Genomic DNA, 19,868 nt, shown 5'->3' with positions numbered 1-19,868 from the left:
AGCAAGAGAGGGAACACAAGCAGGGGGAGTGGGAGAGGGAGAAGCAGACTCCCTGCTAAACAGGCAGCTCAATGTGGGGCTCAATCCCAGGACCCAGGATCATGACCAGAGCTGAAGGCAGACTGAGCCAGCCAGGTGCCCCTAGGTTTTTTTTATAGTTTGTCCTGCTTATCATGTTTATCATTTCATTTACCTCCTCAGATTATACCATTGTGTTCGTAATGCCTGTTTTAATGTTCTTGTCTCCTAATGTTACCGTCTGTGTCGTAGCTGGGTCTATGTCTATTAATGGTCTTCTCCTGGTTCGGGGTCACGTTTTCCTGCTTTTTTGTGTGTCTGGTAATTTATGTTTGATGTCAGCCATCTCAAATTTCACTTTATTGGGTGCAGGGTGTTGTTACTTCCTGTAAGCACTGTTGAGACTTGTTTTGGGATGTGATTAAATTAGTTTCAGTTTCCCCCTCTTGGGGCTTGTGCTGAGGCTTTGTGAGGGTGGTTCCTGAGCTGCCTTTATTCTCTGCCTCCTGCTGAGTTTGTGCCCTTCTGAGGATTTTCCTTGCTGTTTCCTCTTGGGAACACAAGCCAGTCCCGGCCCTCCAAGCCCTGGTCTTCCATCAGCTTTTTCCTTAAACTTACCTGATCCATCAGCCACAGACAGTAAGGGAACCCTGTACAGATCTCTTGGGCTCCGTGGAGCTTCTTCTTCTCCAGTACTCTGTCCTGTAGATTCTGATTCTAGCCAGACCTGCCCAGTGGGGGCACCAGGTCTGTGTACGTTCCTGCTCCCAGGACGGTAGCCTGTGCTCGAGGTGACAAGCCTGTCGGCCGCAGGGCCCACCTCACTCATTTTCCGTGTCCTGGATCACTGCCCCATGCTTCCTGTTCTTTTGTCCGGGGTCTGGAAAACATTGTTCCATATGTTTTATCTGGGATACTAGTTGTCTGATGTGAGAAGGTGAGCCCACCCCCATCACTCCATCATGGCCAGAAGCAGAAGTCACTGTAAGTCCTCCAACTGTGCTTTTTTAAAAAATCTGTGTAACTATAAAATATGTGTCAATCCACTTTGTGTTACATTTATTATATACTGTATTTTTACAATAAAGTGAGCTACAGAAAAGAAAATGTTAAGAAAACCCTAAGGAAGAGAAAATACACTTACAGTGCTGCCCTGTAGTTAGCGGTGGGGGGAGAATTCTGTGTATAAGTAGACTCGTGTAGTTCACACCCGTGTTGTTCAAGATCTGCTGCATTTTCCAGTCAACAGTAGTTAAGTTTTGGGGGAGTCAGCAGTTAAATGTAGATTTTCAAGTACATGGGGGTCAGCACCCTAACTTCCTTGTGTCGTTCAAGGGTAAACTGTAATTTTATTTATTCCTGGTTCTTTGTATTTCCGTACAGATTTTCAGCTCTGCTTATCAGCTATGGCAAAAAGAGCATTTTGGGATTTTGATTAGAATTGCATTGAATTTGTAGATCAATTCAATTCAGGAAGTACTGATATCTTACCAATATTGGATTTTCCAAATCAAGAACTCCATCTCTTTAGCAGTGTTTCCGTTTTCAGTGTACGGGTCTTGGACATATTTTTTAAAGGTATCTCTGTTTTCTATTTTGTATTTTATATTTTATGTTAAATACAGAATTTTAAAAATTTTCGTTTTTCAATTATTGTATATACAAAAATAATTGTTTTTTATTATTTTTTTAATATTTTATTTGGGAGAGAGAGCAGAGGGGGCAAGGGAGAGGGAGAAGCAGGCTCCCCACTGAGCAGGGAGCCCGACGTGGGGCTCGATCCCAGGACCCCAGGATAATGACCTGAGCCGAAGACACTTAACTGACTGAGCCACCCAGGTGCCTCAGTTGCTTTTTTAAATTAATCTTGTATCTTGTGATTTTTCTAAATTCACTTATTATTTTTAGTAGTTTTTGTAGATTCCTTAGGATTTTAACCCCACACATCCAACATGAGTGAAGACAGTCTCACATCTGTGTTTTCAGTTTATGTGTGTCCTGTGTCTCATGTCGGACCCCCTGCTTCTTGCTCCTACTCCAGCATGCAGCTGACTGGAAGTGACGGGACAGACTTTTGATCTTAGGAGGACGGTCTTCAGCCTTTGTAATGAAGCATGAGTGATACTGACTGTAGGCTGTTCTTATGTGTCCTTTATCAGGTTAACAAAGTTTTCTTTTGCTGAGAATTTTTATCATGAATGGGTGTTAAATTATATCAGATGTTTTTCCTGCACTGTTGAAATGATTGTATGGTTTTTATTCTCTTACTGTGGTGAATTACATTGACTTATTTTCAGATGTTAAATGAACTGTGCAGTCTTGGATTAGCCCTGTTTGGTCCTGGTGTATTATAGTTTTTATTACTGAATCTAATTTGCTGTTTTAAAAGGAATCTTCTTTTATTTTTATGAGGGTCATTGGCTATAATTTTAAAATCTTTTTCATTATGGAAAATTCAGGCTTACCCACAAGTAGAGAGAACTGTAAACTGCATCCAGTGATGGCCGCCATGTGCCTGTTCTGTGATCATCCACACCTGGACAGTCCTGCTTCATCTGTACCTTCTGTCCGCCCCCACCCCAAACTGGATTATTTTGAAGCAAAACCCAAACAGCATATCATTTCATCTGTAGGTACCTGAACATAAAACTTAATCATAATACCACTTCACCCTCCAAATAAATCCTTTGTTAGTAGATTGAGACATGCACTTAGTGTTCACATTTCTCCAACTGTCTGTGTAATTTTTTTAATTTATTTTTGTATTTGGATCCTGACAAGTGTATGCTTGTGAGCACTCTCTCCCACCCTCTTTGTTCTGCAGTTTCATTAGTGCATCTGTTTGGATCCAAACTCAGGTCATCCCCTCACTTTGTCTGCAGTACTTTATGCTTCTGTGTATATTCACATCTGCCCTTAGTTCTGGGGACTCTGTTGGGAGCCCTCTGACACCGCCCGCCCTCCACCTGGTTCCCCGAGCCACCAGCCCTGCGCTCTGTGTCTCCATCTGCTTCTGCTTCCATGCTGCCACCTTTGTTTGCATCCATCTTCAGTCTAGTGTTTGTTTCTTCAGCTGGTTTGAATCACCTGTTTCCCTTATTTTGATTTTAATTCTAAATTTATATAATTTCTTTTTATTGAGATGTCATTCACACATCATAAAATAAACCTTTTTGAAGTATACTCATATAAGGTCACAACTGTCTGATTCCAGAATTTTTAATCACTCCAAAGGGAAGGAAGCCCCCAGCCCATCAGCGGTCATTCCTGTCATGCTCCCCCAGCCCCTGGGCTCCCCTCACTGCTCTGTCTCTGGGGGTGCGCCTCTCTGTGAACACTGCAGGTGAACTCAGTCCCACAGTGTGCTATCTTTGTGTCTGGCTTCTCTTAGCTTGGTGACATCAAGGTTCGTGTCATGGCGAGCACAGTCTTGCTGTTGTAGGGATGCGTGACATTTTTTTATCCACTCATGGATTATATCTGGGTTGTTTCCGCTCTCTGTCTGATGCCATTCACGTACAGGTTTTTGAGTGAGCACACATTTTCATTTCTCCTTGGTATCTATGTGGGATTGCTGGGTCATATGGGGACTTCGTGTACGTTTGGGAAGCTGCCAGAGTGGTCTTTTGAAGGGGCCCCAGAGCCTACACCCCCACCGGCAGTGCACGGGGCACTGTTTTCCCACATCCTTGCCAACACTTGCTATTGTCCATCTTTTCGAGTCCAGCCATCCTCGTGAGTGTCTCATTGTGGTTTTGATTTGTATATACTTACAGTTCTATTTTTTAAAAAGTCTTTTCCAAATCCGGCTTCTCATTTTTATAGTGTCTTATTTTTTGCTCACTTTTCTTTGTTTTCTATTTTTTTTTTTTTTAAATTATACACGTAATTGTACTTATGAACTATGTAATCACACATTCTGTTTTAGAAATACAGTTACGCATAATTACTCTGTGCTCTGTGTTGATGCCAGTGAGTCTTTGTTGTTCTAAATCTGGTGCCTCTCCTGGTTCTCACTCCTGGTGGCCTGCTTCCTTTATGCTTACTGATACTTTATTTAGAAGCTAATTTTTTATTCTGAGTATTTGGCCGAACTTTGTGGAATTCGCGATCTGGGATGCTTTCTGGAAAACCTGCATTTGCTTCTGGCGGGAGCTAGCTGTTTTGGAAAGTGCACACACTTTTTTAGGGTGACCGCACGTCCTGCTTTGCCCAGCAGGCTCCAGGTGAGCCTGTCATCTCAGCATTATTGTCAGTCTTGCTTCCCTTTGTTCTCAGAAGCGTGCTGCTTTGGAACACATTCTGGGCTGGCCTCGCCGCTGTGGCTCCTGGCACTGGGTAACGGCTCACCTGGTTGGTGGGGCCGCTGTGGGCGCTGCCGTGGTCAGCCTCGGTTTGCATAGCAGGGCACAGCGCAGCCACCGTGCAGCCAGGTGGCAGTGGGAGCTGCCACGTGAGAGGGTGTGTCCAGGGGAGGAGGCGTGGCTGGGCACGGGGCAGGGGCACAGGCAGGGTGCGTGGGGCCGGCTGGGGTGGGGTAGAGACGCAGCGGTTCTCACCACTCCCATCCTGCCAACCCCAGTGCCCCCGGCGTGGACCATCCACATGGCCACAGAGGCCCTGGCGGAAGGGCAGGCATCTCTGCAGGGAGCAGCTTAGACCCAAGGCAGAGGGTCCCTCGCTGTGGGGCCGGCAGCCCCACATGAGCTAGAGCTAGAGCCCCTCGGGGCTGCAGCCGCTGCGCCAGTAGATGCAGCGTTCCTCACCGCGTGTTTTGGCCCCGGCCCCGCTGGCTGGCCCCACTTCTGGCCTCAGGTGGTCATTTCGGGCACCCAGCGCCCCTCAGCAGCCTCGTCCGGGCTGTGCTGGCCCCGGGTGGGCAGGATGGGCATGAGGCGGCCGAGGATGCCTGTCTGCACAGATGCTGGCGGCCCAGCCTGAGTCTGGAGCCGGCCTCCTGGGGCTGCTGGGGCTGAGGCCGGCCTCCTGGGGCAGGCAGTGACCCGGTCCGTCCCATCCCCTCCGCGGGCACTTGAACGTGCATGCAGAGCCCATCTAGACCCCAGCCCAGCAGGCCCCATCTACCCCACAGGACAGGCGAATGGGCACTGCCCTCGGCCGGGCACAACCTCCCAGCCAGACAGGGCCCCAGCGCCCTGGGCAGCTCAGCTTTGGCTAAGTCGTGGTGAAGGGACCTGGTCCTCCCTGACCCGTGGCCTCTGTGGCCATTCTGTATGGCACACAACCCCTCTCCTCCCACAGATCCTTTGCTTCTCCTTTTCTTGATTTCTCCCCCTTGTTGGTTTTTATTTGGGGGCTGGCTGAGCCAGAGGGTCAGGAATCTGCCTTTTGTCCTCCCACTTGGCATTCTGGTTTTGGTTTATGATTAATTTTAAGTTTTTCTGTGCTGATTGTGTTTCTAGTAAACCCCTGGTTGGTGTAGGGAAAAAAACATAAGCTTATTGTAGGTTTTCTAGAATCTACTGTCGTATATAAGTGCACTCTTCCTGGTATCTCTGCTGCTGGGCCAGGAACGACCTCTTGTTGCTGCCTTATTAGCTTTCCCATGAGCTGCTCCCTCCACCCGGGCGGCCTCCTGTTGTCCCTCCCGTGTCCGCTCCATCCCTGTGTGCTGCCCCGCCTCCTGCTCACGCACCTGCCTTCGCAGTGCTGCAGACCGACCCCGCGCGTTGGCTGCCGTGTCCTGGTTCACGGCACCGTTGCAGCGCTGTGGTGCCCGGGAGTGGACAGACGGGACCTGGCCTGACGCGCCTGGGCTCTCACGGACTCCCCCTTACGTGCTGGGAGTTGCTCTTTTCTTTGTAGCGTTCAGCGTTCGGTCTGTGAATTGATTATCTCACAGGTCGGCTGGGTTTCATCCCCACTTGATGTATATGTTCTTACTGCAAAGGGTGAGGAGAGCTGCTCTCGGGGGCTCTACCCCATGGGGCCCAGCCAGCCTGTTTCCCCAATCCTTTACGGATAGGCCCTTGGAACTTAAACTCGTGTCCTTATTTTTTGCTTATTTTGTAGTTTTAGGGTATTTTCCTTGTATAAGTGGATTGTGAAACGTCAAGGAATAAGTGTTTTCGATTTTAACTTACCGTTATGGGACTTTTCCTGTGCTATTGAGGCTGATGTACCCACGTCGGGATGGATTTGAAATGTACGATTTAGGTCAGTGCTAACCTCGAGTCCGTCTTCTTTTATAGATGATGCAAAAGGGTCATCCTGCTATCAAGATGACGGCGGTCCGGTTTCCAGGACAAGGCTCTGGTCTCCGCTGCGTCAGTTCGTGTCTGCGCCCAGAAGCGGGTCGTGGCGGGGCTCCTGGCAGGTGGTGCTCCACACCCTGAGATGAGGTGGCATGCTCTCCACATGCCCTCTTCTTCAGTCAGGTTTATGACCAGCCACAGTCATACGCATCTTGAAAGATGGAATTACTTTTTAAAAGCTGAAGATAACGTACATTTGGGGGCACAAATGAGCCTTTGGGTCAGGTTCTTACCCACCTGAGAACATGACGAAGCAGCCAGAGTAGTTATGGTCAGTCATGGAGAATAACCAGGAAACTCATCCCAAAAGGGATGGTGAATTTGTTTCTGATAAATTAAATTTTAAAATAGAAGAGGAAGATGTTGTTCAAATCCCTAATCACAGTTTGGAAGGAGTGGAGTTTAAGGGCGAGCAGGACAGGCACCGGGCGGAGGGTGGTGGGGAGCGGGCGGAGGCCAGGGAGGCGGGCCGGAGCTGCGAGCCCCCCGGGAAGCGCCTCCCTGGCGGCCAGGAGGAGGAGTACGGGTCTCTGTTCTCCCAGTACAGCAGCACGCTGTACGACGTGGCCATGGAGGCCGTGACACAGAGCCTCCTGTCGGGCCGCGGCGTGAGCTCCAGAAAGAAGTCTCCGGCCTGGAAGCATTTCTTCATCTCCCCCCGGGACAGCACGAAAGCCATCTGCACGTACTGCATGAAGGAGTTCAGCCGAGGGAAGAACGAGAAGGATTTGAGCACCAGCTGCCTCATGAGGCACGTGAGGAGGGCGCATCCCACAGTGCTCATCCAGGAGAACGGCGGCGTGCCGGCCCTGCCCTCCCTCTCGCCCCCTCCACTGAGGCTGCCACCACAGCCCGCCGACTCCGGGGACTTGGGTGCCGTGCTCTCACCCCTCAAGCTTGCCCCGAAGCTGGCGTCCAAGGTCCCGTCCCCCGATGACATGACGGAGGAGTCGGTGTCTGTGGTGTCCTCTGAAGAAGTCCCCTCCGACGCGTCGGCCTCTGACAAGTACGGCAGGGAGGAGGCCCTGGGGGGGCCGCCGCCCCTCCCCACCCTGCCCTGTGAGGAGAGTGCGGAGAACGGGGCGGAGAAGAACCCCCCGCTCCCGAAGGGCACGTCCGGGTCCAGGAGGCGGTCCGCCGTGTGGAAGCACTTCTACCTGTCGCCCCTGGATAACTCCAAGGCCGTGTGCATCCACTGCATGAACGAGTTCAGCCGAGGGAAGAACGGGAAGGACCTGGGCACCAGCTGCCTCATCAGGCACATGTGGCGGGCGCACCGCTCCATCGTGCTGCAGGAGAACGGCGGCGGCACAGGCATCCCGCCCCCCTACGCCGCGCCCCCCACCCTGCTGCCCGCCCTGCCGCCTCCCGACGGGGACCCGAGCTCCGTGTCGTCCTCCCCCGGGAAGCTGGTCCAGGAGTCCCCCTCGGCGTCCTCCTCCCCTGAGCGGCTGGCTGAGGACCTGCAGGTGCGTTTGAACGCCGGCGACGCCCTGCCGGAAGACGCGTCGGCGCTGTCCTCTGACGACGTGGGCGAGGCCTCGCTGGCCGCCTCCCCCGAGAAGCCGCAGGCTGGCGGCCTGAGCCCCAGTCTGCTGGAGTGCGGTGCTGTGTTCCAGCAGAATAAGAAGGTCATGAAGAGGCTGAAGTCGGAGGTGTGGCAGCATTTCTCGTTGGCGCCCATGGACAACCTCAAGGCGGTGTGCAGACACTGCGCCTGCGTCATCAGCCGGGGCAGGCGGGGCGACGTGGGCACCAGCTGTCTGATGCGGCATCTGTGCAGACGCCACCCGGAGGTCGTGGGCGGCCAGAAGGGCTCTCCAGGTGCCAGCCTGGCAAGCTCTCCGTACGCCACCTTGGCTTCTGCGGAAAGTTCCTCCTCCAAATTGACTGACTTGCCAAGCGTGGTCACGAAAAACAGTCAGGTTCTATTCCCCGTTAACAGCAAGAAGACCTCCAAGCTGTGGAACCACTTCTCCATCTGCTCCGCAGACCCCACGAAGGTCGTGTGCCTGCACTGCGGCCGCACGATCAGCAGGGGCAAGAAGCCCACCAACCTGGGCACCAGCTGCCTGCTGCGCCATTTACAGCGGTTCCACAGCGGCGTGCTCAAGACCGACGTGCCCAGGGCAGCGCGGGCCCCCTCACCCAGCCTCCGGGGGCCCCTGAGCGCACAGCTGTCAGGAGCTTCCTCCTTCGACGACACCAATGAGAAGTTTTACGACTCTCATCCAGTTGCCAAAAAAATCACGAGTCTCATCGCAGAAATGATTGCACTTGATCTCCAGCCATATTCTTTTGTAGACAATGTTGGCTTTAACAGGCTGCTCGAATACTTGAAACCTCAGTACTCTCTGCCCTCGCCTTCCTACTTCTCGAGGACAGCCATCCCAGGTATGTACAATAATGTGAAACAGATAGTCCTGTCGCACCTGAAGGAGGCGGAGAGCGGCGTGATCCACTTCACGTCTGGGATATGGATGAGCAACCAGACCCGCGAGTACCTGACGCTCACCGCCCACTGGGTCACCTTCGCGCCGTCGGCCCGGCCGTGCCGTGAGGACCACCACTGCTCAGCCCTGCTGGACGTGTCTCAGGTCGACTGCGACTACAGCGGCAACAGCATCAGGAAGCAGCTGGAGTGCTGGTGGGAGGCCTGGGTGACGTCCACCGGCCTCCAGATCGGGATCACCGTCACCGACAACCCGAGCATCGGGAAGACGCTGAGCGAGGGGGAGCGCGCCAGCGTGCAGTGCTTCAGCCACACGGTCAACCTCGTTGTCAGCGAGGCCATCAAGAGCCAGCGGATGGTCCAGAACCTCCTCAGCATCGCACGGAAGATATGTGAGCGGGTGCACCGGTCGCCCAGGGCGAAGGAAAAGCTAGCGGAGCTGCAGAAGGAGTACCAGCTGCCGCAGCACCACCTCATCCAGGACGTCCCGTCCAAGTGGAACACGTCGTTCCACATGCTCGAGCGGCTCATTGAACAGAAACGGGCCATTAACGAGATGTCCATCGAGTGCAACTTCAGAGAGCTCATCAGCTGCGACCAGTGGGAAGTCATGCAGTCCGTGTGCCACGCGCTGAAGCCCTTCGATGCCGCCAGCCGGGAGATGAGCACCCACGTGTCCACGCTCAGCCAGGTCATCCCCATGATCCACATCCTCAACCGGAAAATCGAGATGCTCTTTGAGGAGACGATGGGCATCGACACCATGCTGAAGTCCTTGAAGGAAGCCATGGTGAGCCGGCTGGCCGCCACCCTGCACGACCCGAGGTACATCTTCGCCACGTTGCTGGACCCTCGCTACAAGGCCTCCCTGTTCTCGGAGGAGGAGGCGGAGCAGTACAAGCAGGATCTAATCAGGGAACTGGAAGTGCTGAATTCTACCTCAGAGGACGCGCCTGTCTCCAACGGCTGTGACGCGGGCTCCCCGTCGCGAGGCGCGGTCGGGGAGGAGAACCTGTGGTCCCTCATGGCCAAGATGACGAAGAAGGGCCCCAGGGAGAAGACAAAGGTGCCCGAGGACATGGTGCTGGCGTACCTGGAGGAGGAGGTGCTCGAGCACACCTGTGACCCCCTCACCTACTGGAACCTGAAGAAGTCGGCCTGGCCGGGCCTGTCCGCACTGGCCGTCAGGTTCCTGGGCTGCCCCCCAAGTATCGTCCCTTCCGAAAGGCTGTTCAACACACCGACGGAGAACGGTAGCTTGGGCCAGTCCAGGCTCATGATGGAACATTTTGAAAAGCTCATCTTTTTGAAAGTGAATCTTCCCTTGATATACTTCCAGTATTGAAACTCGCAACGGAGCCACCGGACAAAAACTGTTGTTGCTCATCAGGCACCAGCTGTCTGTCCCGGGGCGGTGGTGCGCCCCGGGCGGGGCCGTGTGGGATGAGGCGGGCACGAGCCTCCCCGTCCAGCGTCACTGTAATGTCTACGTGTGCCTTACTCCCAGTCCTGCAGGCCGGGCGTCGCCGCGGGCTTCCCACGGGCCCGCGAGGAAAGGCCTGTCTTGCCGATGATGAAATACGATGATTAGGATTTCATTCATAACTGTAAAGTTTTTTTAAAGTGGGGGGTTAGTAATTTGTTTTACTAGAACGTCAGAGGAGATGTAAACAATTTTATTCTGTAGGCTTTTTATTCAATTATGTAAAAACCACAAATCAGGTACTGTATTTTAGTTAAAAATTGCTTTAATTCAACAGAACAGCTTTTGTGGCTGTTTAATGAAATCTGTAAATAGGAGGTGGAGTTCAAGCCATCCTGGCTGAGCAGTTTTTAACTGCAGGCTCTAAAGTATGTCAAGTACAGAGAATATTCTGGAACATAACTGTTTACTGCAACAGAGGTGTGGCATTTGAAGAGGAAACTAAACGTAGACGTGTCCTGGAATGTCGGTTCTGTAGTGATTTGGTAAAGGGAGCGTTCCCGGTCTGTGCTTCTGCATTCAGGTTTTCTTTGGTCGACCTTGATCATGAGCCCCGGACACCTGCTGTCGAGCCCGCGCTAGGGGCCTGTCCACAGCACTCCTGCCATGGACGCCCCGAGCCTCGGACCTGCTGTCTCGACACCAGGAAGCTATCTTCTGAAATTTGTGCACTGACCCCATGACCCCAATTTGATCAAATTTTGTATAAAATCGTTCTTAGAAGAGATGGCTCGTTAACAAGGAGGAGATCGTTCTATTGCAGTTGTAAGAATAGCCTTAGGTGTCTAGATTTTTTTTTATATATAAAATAGGGAAGATTCAGCCATCACTGGGGTGTTTTAGAATCCCAAGGACAGCAGAATGAAGCGTCAATTGTCATTCTTTTAACGATGATCTGTCTTCAGAATTTTTGCTTCAACATCTAGAAAAGGGTTCATTTTCTTATTTCAAACCAATTAAATATTCTGGATGAAACAAGTCACTCATTTGCCTGTGACCTTTTAGAAAAGTTTTGTTAAAAAAAAAGTACCCATTATTAATCTGGATTTGCATTGACTATGTTTTAGTGTATTTATAAATGGTGAACTCAGTTTCTGAAATTAAACTTTTTATTTGCAATTTTCTACTGCTGGAGGACACTGGCTTTTTATTCTGAGGATGACAGGAGGGTCCTACTCCGGGGAGCCACGCTCACGCAGCCTTCGGAGTTGGAATGTTCGTCATGGCCCCGACAGGGCGGGGGGCTGGGTGGTGGAGATGTGACTCACGGCAGCGACAGCGTTTCTGATAGCGGGAACGCCACGGCGAGACCTCCGGGGCCCGGGTTCACAGTCCGCGCTGCTTCGCACTGGGTGCCGGAGGGGAAGAACATCCCTCCGCTGCGTGGCCCGCGCACGCCCTTCCCGGGCCTCCCGAGAGCAGCCTCTGCCCAGACGCCCAAGGAGCACCGGCCAGGGACACACTGGAGAGTCGTGCTGACGTGGTGCTTTCCGCGTGAGTCTCTGAATGTGTGCGCAGAGTGATGCTGTGTGGGAGCCTTCGCCAGTTTGGGGTTCAGCCCGCCGTCAGTCTTCCCCAGCCAGGCTCTAACCAAGCTGCAGGAAGTGAGTCCAAAGTCCAGAGCAGGTGTTAGGAAGTTCGGGTGTTGGAGCCCTTGGTTCCCCAGAAGGAGCTCCCGTGTCTCTGTTCTGCAAGCAGAGAGCTGCACGCGCCTGCCCGTGAGTTCCAGGAGCCGATGAGTGGAGTACCGGGCGCTCACATGCGTGTGCGTGTGCGTGTGTGTGTGTGTGGTCGCCCGGCTCCCAGCAGGGTGCTGGGAATCTGGGACTTGCTCAGGTCTCCACCTGGGGGAGGGTCCGACCGCGCACAGACGGCGAGCCGTGGGCCTGCAGGCCTCCCCAGCCTGTTGGTGTTGGGTGAGGCCGCCCCCGCCAGAGCGGGGCTCCACCCCTGGACGTGCTTGGGCAGCCCCGTCCGTCGGCTCTGAGGCTGCGGACGGAGGTGACTCGGTGGCCCAGCCGTCCTGGCCGTGGGGCTGCACATGGGCAGGAGGGGGCCTGCCGGACGTCGTGGGCTGTCCCCTGAAAGGAGGGAGCACAAAGTAACTGCAGGACGCAACCTGTCATTTGCTCGGTGACCGAGTGGCCCTCCTTCCTCCGGGCCCAGGCCAGCTGCTGGCACAGAGCGGTGGTTGATGTGGACGCGGTCCCTGCTCATCAGAGCCTGTGGTCTGGGCTGTGCCTCCGCTCGTTGCTGAGCTGCTCCGCAGACGTGATGCACCCCGGGCCCACAGAACACAAGGGTTCGCAGCACATTGGTTCTGTTGCTTCTGAGCTGGTCCACTTTTCTGTCCAGCTTTCAAAACCTGTGGCCTCAGGCTGCTGTTGTCCAGCGAGGCGTGCGGGTGACAGTCCCCATGGGAGGTGTGGGAGGGGGCTGCAGAGCACACCCCCGAGCGCTGGCCCCAGGGAGGTGCCCCCTCTCACGCATTCATCCCACCCTGTGGCCGGCGGGTGGTTCTGGAACCCGGGTGCCGTCCGGCACTGCGGGAACAGCAGGCCGTCCGTGTCCTCGCGTGGCTGACGGTCCCGCGGGAAGGAAGGACCGACGTTGACGGCGGTGGCCAGCCTGCGAGGAGAGCGGGTCTGTTGTGTGATGTCCCGCCCTCACTCCGTTCAAACCTGAATCGTGAGCTGCTTGTTTCAGATGCCAGATGACGTTTCGGGCGGGCTGCTTAACTTCACTGGTCACTCGTAAGAAAACGCCCTCTGTGTAAGCTCAGGATCTCATTTCAGGGAATAAATGTAAGTCAAACACCGGACTTCATTTAACGTTAAAATGCCCTTTCCTTCCGCTTCAGACTCAGGCGGCGGCAGGGGGCAGACCGGGCCCCCCCGAGGGCCATCAGGGCCAGAGCACATAGAGTTTTAAAAGGAGCTTCCTGACGACAGCACAGAGCACGCACCCCTTGGCATCCGAGGAACCAGTCCCGGCGCGCGGAGTCCCCCGCAGGGACACCGGCTGGCGTGCAGAGAAGGTGGCGGCCCGAGCCAGCCACGGTGGCCCCGGGCGGGGAGAGCGACGGTGGCGCGGCCAGGAGCCCAGGTGCTGGAGACGGGGGGCCTCCGGAGGGGCCTCGTGCTGACCGCCGCCCGGAGGCGGGTGCCGGCTCCCGCGAGGTGCGCGTGCCCGGACGGCGGCTGGGAGCTAAGCAGGCGCCCCATGCGGGAGACATGACTCGGGGCCTGCCGCTGTGGGGGCCCTGGGTTCCAGGGCCAGCGGGAGACCAGCCTGCACACAGCGGGCTTGACCACATCAGGAACACGTAAATTTCTTTCAGTGAAAAGATCCAGAGCGTCTGTAACTTCACATAATTCACTCTGACTCTCAGTAAAAAAAACGTAAGACACGCCAAAAAAACAACCGTGACCAAGGACTGTGAGACGGAGGGGAACAGACTAGAGACAGACTCAACGGGCATCCGAGGCAGAGCCGAGACGTGGGCTCTGACTAATCCGCTCGGGAAAGTTGACGGAAGGGTGGGGATTGTCGCCAGAGCGTGAGAATCTGATGCGGGACAAGCCAGGGATTCAGTCCGCGGGCCGCGTGTCCGAGGGCAGGTCGCATGTCCCACGGCACAGGGGCATCCGTGGCGTGACCCCGCCCAGCCCGGAATGCTGCGGACCCCAGGCCCCCAGGCCCGCCTCCCCTGCAGCCTCTGAGGTTTGCATAAAGCACCTTGTTCAAGCTATTTTAATAATTCCTGTGTGCAGCTGTTTTAATGAAAACTCCTATATATAGGCAGGTTTTCCTAAAATCCAAACTAGTTTTAAAAATTATTTTATCTTAAAACGATCTCAGTCTTGCAGGATTGTTGCAAGTAGGACACAAAGAACCTCTTCCCCGAACCTCTTGAGGGTGTTGTGGGCCTGATGCTCCCCGGCCCCCGAGTGCCTGCACCCAGGAGACTCACCTCAAGAGGGGTCAGCCCCCCAGGAAGGTCTTGGGGGAGGGCAGGACGCGCAGGAGAGCCTCGGACCCCGATGCAGACCCGAGGGCCCTGGCCACTTCTGCTGCTTCCACAGAGGGCCAGCCCCGCAGCTTGTGTTGGGCTGACCTGCCCCTTCCATCCCCTCCCGTCCAGAACGTTCCTCAGTGTCCTCAACCTCCACACTCCTGCCAGCAGGTGGTCATCCTGTGGAGTGTCCCTCGAGTGGGGCTTGTGTGGTGGCTTCACAAGGTCACTCACCTGGTCGCTCACCTGGTTGCTGGGTGAAGGGAGGTCTACCAGGCCTCTCCCTGCGAGTTGTCTTCCCTTTATAATTAGAGTATATTGTATGAAGCTCTTTGAGATGATGTAAACATCCCATTCCTCGTAAAATTTTATTCATTTTTTAAATCACGTTTTAAAATCTCACTTATGAGCTGTTACTATCACTATTGTGCACAGATTTTTCCCGAAATGGCCAGAGGGAGCCCCTTGGTCTGGCCTGTGTGTCCTGGAAGGCCGCCATCATTCTGCAAAATGGCCTTCTCCAGGGGCAACGCCTTCAGGCTCATCTTCTTCCTTCCCTGCCCCATCAAGGAGCTGGGTGTTTCTCCAAGGCGCCCTGGCCCCACACTGGAGGCCGCGTAGGGGAGCCCAGGTCCAGGTGCGGGGCATGCTTGTCCCTGCTGGGGTGTTGCTCCTCGTGGGGACTCACAGGGCACACGTGCATTCGCGTTTATATTTCTGTCTGATATGCTGGAACCAGGACTCTGTATCACCTGTTCGGGTCCAACATGCAGGGTTCATTCCAGTTTTCTCCCTTCCCATATTCACAGCCCCCATTCTCAGACCATCTCTGAGCATCCTCAACACAGTCACTTACTTAACAGGTGCCTCCGTCTACCTCTCCCCGACACCCTCCTACCCTGCTCAGGCTCTGACACCTCACGTCAGGCCGCTGAGCCCCGCTCCCCTACCCCATGCAAACCCTCCTTACTCTGGCCTCCACACTGGGTGCTAGGCTGCCCTCCTGAGCAGTCCCCTTCTCCGGCACCTGGCCTCTGGTGGCTCCCTCACCCCTCGGGGGCAGATGCTCTTGCTGGGCCGTCCCTAATGGTTTCTGGATCTTTCAAGAAGAGAAGTGGAAGAGCTGCAGGTCCCCATGGTGGCATTTGCCAATAACCATTGTAATTGTGGGATCAAACCCTTCGCCCCTGGCAGCGCGCGGTAGTGTCCTCATGCATGCTGGATGCAGCAGGAAGTACAGTTCACGCGGGAGGAGCTCTTGCCAAAAGGATTGAGCCTGGATTCAGTCATGCCCTTTGGCTTCATCAGAAAGACTGTAAAAACGAGAGAATATCCAAAGACTGTGGGACATAAATATCATCTTCAGGGGCGCCTGGGTGGCTCAGTCATTAAGCATCTGCCTTCGGCTCAGGTCATGGTCCCGGGGTCCTGGGATCAAGCCCCGCATCAGGCTCCCTGCTCAGCGGGGAGTCTACTTCTCCCTCTCCCACTCCCCCTGCTTGTGTTCCCTCTCTCGCTGTGTCTCTCTCTGTCAAATAAATAAATAAAATCTTTAAAAAGAAAAAAAATATATCATCTTCAATTTCTAGAAAATCACATATAAATTTTATATCCTGAAGAAGCTGGGTGGGAGGGGGGACCTTCCCTGTAAAGAAACAAAGATAAGAACCACATCTGACTTTTCAGAAGTCATGCAAGTAGGAAGAAAGTGGACCAAAATACTTGAAGTGTGGAGAGAAAAATCCCACCAACAGCGGACTCTACATGCTGTGAAAATATATTTTTTTTATTTTAAAGATTTTATTTATTTATTTGACAGAAAGAGACACAGCGAAAGAGGGAACACAAGCAGGGGGAGTGGGAGAGGGAGAAGCAGGCTCCCCGCCGAGCAGGGAGCCCGATGTGCGGTTTGATCCCAGGACCCCGGGATCATGACCTGAGCCGAAGGCAGACGCTTAACGACTGAGCCACTCAAGGCGCCCCCTGTGAAAATATTCTTAAAGATGAAGGAGAAATAAACTTCTCAGAAAGACAAAGACACTCATGGCCAGCAAACAGGCTTGGAAGAAGGTTAGAGGGAGTTCATTAGAGGGAAGGAAAAGAATGTAGGTCAGAAGCTCAGATCTACATAAAATAAGGAAAGCCACTGAAGAAGGAGTAAGTTAAAATTTTTTTCTTAATCTAACATAAGTTTGTTCAAAATAATGATATCAACAACCTGGAATTATGTATGCTTACACACATATAAGATACGTATCTTGGGCGCCTGGGTGGCTCAGTTGGTTAAGCCACTGCCTTCGGCTCAGGTCATGATCCTGGAGTCCCGGGATCGAGTCCCGCATCGGGCTCCCTGCTCAGCAGGGAGTCTGCTTCTCCCTCTGACCCTCCCCCTTCTCATGCTCTCCCTCTCCCTCTCTCATTCTCTCTCTCTCAAATAAATAAATAAATAAGCAACAGCACAAGTGACTGGGAGGAAGGGTTAGGGTTATTCTATTATAAGGTACTCACATTACCCATGAAGTGGTATAGAGCTGTTTGAAAATACACTTGGATTAGCTGTAAATACATATTGTAAACTCTAGGGCAACCACTTAAAAAATAAGTAAAAATGAATTATAACAAATATGCTAAGAAGGAGAGAAAACGGAATCATAGAAAATGCTCAATTAAAAGACAGCCTGACAGAGTAGATCAAAAAACAAGACCCAACTATATGTTGCCTACAGGAAACCCACTTTGGTTTTTTGGGTTTGTTTTTTTTTTAGTTTTATTTATTTAAATAATCTCTTCACCCAACACGGGGCTCGAAGTCACAACCCCAAGATCAAGAGTCACATGCTCTACTGACTGAGCCAGCCAGGCGCCCCAAGAAACCACTTCAAAAATAAAGACACATATGGATTAAAAGTAAATGAATAGAAGAAAGTATGCCATGCTAACAGTAATCAAAAGAAATCAGGAGTAACTATTAATTTCACACAGCAGACTTCAAAGGAAGAAAAGTTATCAGAGATAAACAAGGAAGAGTATTATATAATGATAAAGGAGTCCGTTCTCCAAGAAGACACAACAGTCCTTAATGTGTATGCACCTAACAACAGGGCATCAACGTATATGAGGCAAAAAATAAGAGAATTACAAAGAGAAATAGCTGAATCACTACCGTAATTGGAGATTCAACACACATCTCAGAAATGGATAGATCCAGCAGGCAGAAAATCAGTAAGGACATTGCTGAACTCAACAAAACCATCAATCAACTGGATAAAAGTGACATCTGTAGACCACTTCATCCAACAACGGCAGAACACACATTCTTCTCAAGTTCGCATGAACATTCACCGAGGTGGACCACATTCTGGGCCATAAAACACCTCAACAAATATAAAATAGTAGAAATCCTACGTCTGCTCTCAGACCATGATGGAATTAAACTAGAAATCAGTAACAGAAAGATGACTGAAATATCCCAAAATACATGGAGATTAAACAGCACACTTTTTTATTCTTCTGGAGAGAGAGAGAGAGCACACACACATGTGAAAGGGGTGGGGGTGGGGGGCAGAAGGAGAGGGAGAATCCCAAGCAGACCCCATACCCAGTGCAGAGCCCGATCCAGGCTTGATCTCACGACCCTGAGATCATGACCTGAGCTGAAATCAAGAGTCAGATGCTTAACCAACTGAGCCACCCAGGTGCTCCTAAAAACACACTTTTTTTTTTTTTTAAGATTTTATTTATTTATTTTGTGAGAAAGAGCGTGCACGAGCGAGGGCAGGGAGGGGCAGAGGGAGAAGCAGACACCCTGCTGAGCAGGAAGCCAGACACGGGACTCGATCCTAGGACTCCAGGATCATGACCTGAGCGGAAGGCAGTCACTTAACCAACTGAGCCACCCAGGCACCCCTAAACAACACACTTCTAAACAATGCATGGGTCAAAGATGAAATCTCAAGAGAAATTTTAAAATAACTGGAACTAAATGAAAATAAAACAACTTATCAAAATTTGTGGGATGCTGTGAAAGCACTGCTTAGAGGGACATTTATAGTGTTGAATGCATATATTAGAAAAGAAGATCTAAAATAAATACTCTAAGTTTCCACGTAAGAAACTAGAAGAAGAAGAGCAAATTATGTCCAAAGTAAGCAGAAGAAATAATAAAAATCAGAGCAGAAACTGATGAAATAAAAAACAGGAAATCAATGGAGAAAATCAATGAAACCAAAAGCTGGTTCTTTGAAAAGATTAATGACATTGATAAGCCTGTAGCCAGGCTAACTAAGAAAACAAAGAGAAAGGACACCAATTACTAACAACAGAAATGAAAGAGGAGACATTACTACAGATCCATGGACGTTAAAAGGATAATAAAGGAATACTATGAACAACTATGCACACAAACTTGATACCTAGATAAAAATGGACCAATTTCTTGAAAGACACAGTCTGCCAAAAGTTACACAAGAAGAAATAGACAATGTGAATAGGCCTGTATCTATTAAAGAAATTGAATCAACAATTAATGATTTTCCAAAACAGAAGCACCAGGTCCAGATTAGTTTACTGCTGAATTCTACCAAACATTTAAGGAGAAATTAAACAATTCTCTACAATCTCTTCCAGTAGATAGGAACAGATGGAATACCTCCTACCTTATTCTATGAAGCCATCATTTCCCTGATACCAAAACCAAAGACACTACAAGAAAACTACAGACCAAGATCACTCATGAACAGAGATGCAGACATTAAAAAAAAAAATAGTAGTGAATCAAACCCAACGATGTATGAAAACAATTATACACCATGACCAAATGGGATTTATCCCAGGTATGCAAGGCTGGTTCAACATTTGAAAATCTTTAATGTAATCCATCAGATCAACAGGCTAAACGAGAAAAATCACATGATCATAACTGATACAGAAAAAGCATTTGACAAAATCCAACACCTATTCATGCTAAAAGCTCTCAGTAAACTGGGCATAGAGGGGATGTCCTGTCTCTCCACTCCTTTTCAACACTGAACTGGAAGTGCTAGCTAATGCAACAAGACAAGAAAAGGAAATAAAAGGTACACAGATTGGCAAGGAAGAAATAAAACTCTTTATTCACAGATCACATGATCATCTAAGTAGAAAGTCCAAAAGAAGTGATAAGAAGACTTCTGGAACTAAGCAATTATAGTAAGGTTGCAGGAGACACAGTTAATATACAAAAGTCAATAGCTTTCCTATATACCACCAATGAACAAATGAAATTTGAAATTAAAAACATAAGGGGCACCTGGGTGGCTCAATCGTTAAGCATCTGCCTTCGGCTTGGGTCATAATCCCAGGGTCCTGGGATCGAGCCCCACTTCGGGCTCCCTGCTCCATGGGAAGCTTGCTTCTTCCTCTCCCACTCCCCCTGCTTGTGTTACTGCTCTCTCTATCTCTCTCTCTGTCAATAAAATCTTAAAAAAAAAAAAAGAAATTAAAAACATGTAATTTATATTAGCACTCAAAACAGTGAAATATTTAGGCATAAATCTTTTTTTAAAGATTTTATTTATTTGAAAGAGAGAGAGATAGAGCAGTAACACAAGCAGGGGGAGTGGCAGAGGGAGAAGCAGGCTCCCTGCT

General features: G+C 51.2%; 1 protein-coding gene across 3 annotated transcripts in view; it reads left to right on the top strand.

Annotated features, from left to right (window-relative positions):
• Nucleotides 1-11,351, top strand: part of ZBED4 (zinc finger BED-type containing 4) — a 34,042-nt gene extending 22,691 nt beyond the window's left edge. Inside the window, exons 1-3 of one of the 3 annotated variants that reach the window (XM_034986068.1) lie at nucleotides 134-1,596; nucleotides 2,478-2,647; nucleotides 6,231-11,351. In XM_034986068.1, the coding sequence (XP_034841959.1) occupies nucleotides 6,572-10,090 (3,519 nt within the window). In that variant the 5' untranslated portion in view covers nucleotides 134-1,596; nucleotides 2,478-2,647; nucleotides 6,231-6,571 and the 3' untranslated portion in view covers nucleotides 10,091-11,351. Of the gene's footprint in view, nucleotides 1-133; nucleotides 1,597-2,477; nucleotides 2,648-6,230 lie in introns of those variants that run through there. The other 2 variants (XM_034986069.1, XM_034986066.1) reach the window with 2 other exon arrangements.
• Nucleotides 11,352-19,868: the final 8,517 nt, after the last annotated feature.

This window comes from Mirounga leonina, unplaced genomic scaffold (genome assembly GCF_011800145.1).
Source record: "Mirounga leonina isolate KUSES-001 unplaced genomic scaffold, KU_Mleo_1.0 Mir_375, whole genome shotgun sequence".
Taxonomy (NCBI): Eukaryota; Metazoa; Chordata; class Mammalia; order Carnivora; family Phocidae; genus Mirounga; species Mirounga leonina.
This window is presented reverse-complemented; position numbering and strand designations above follow the sequence as displayed.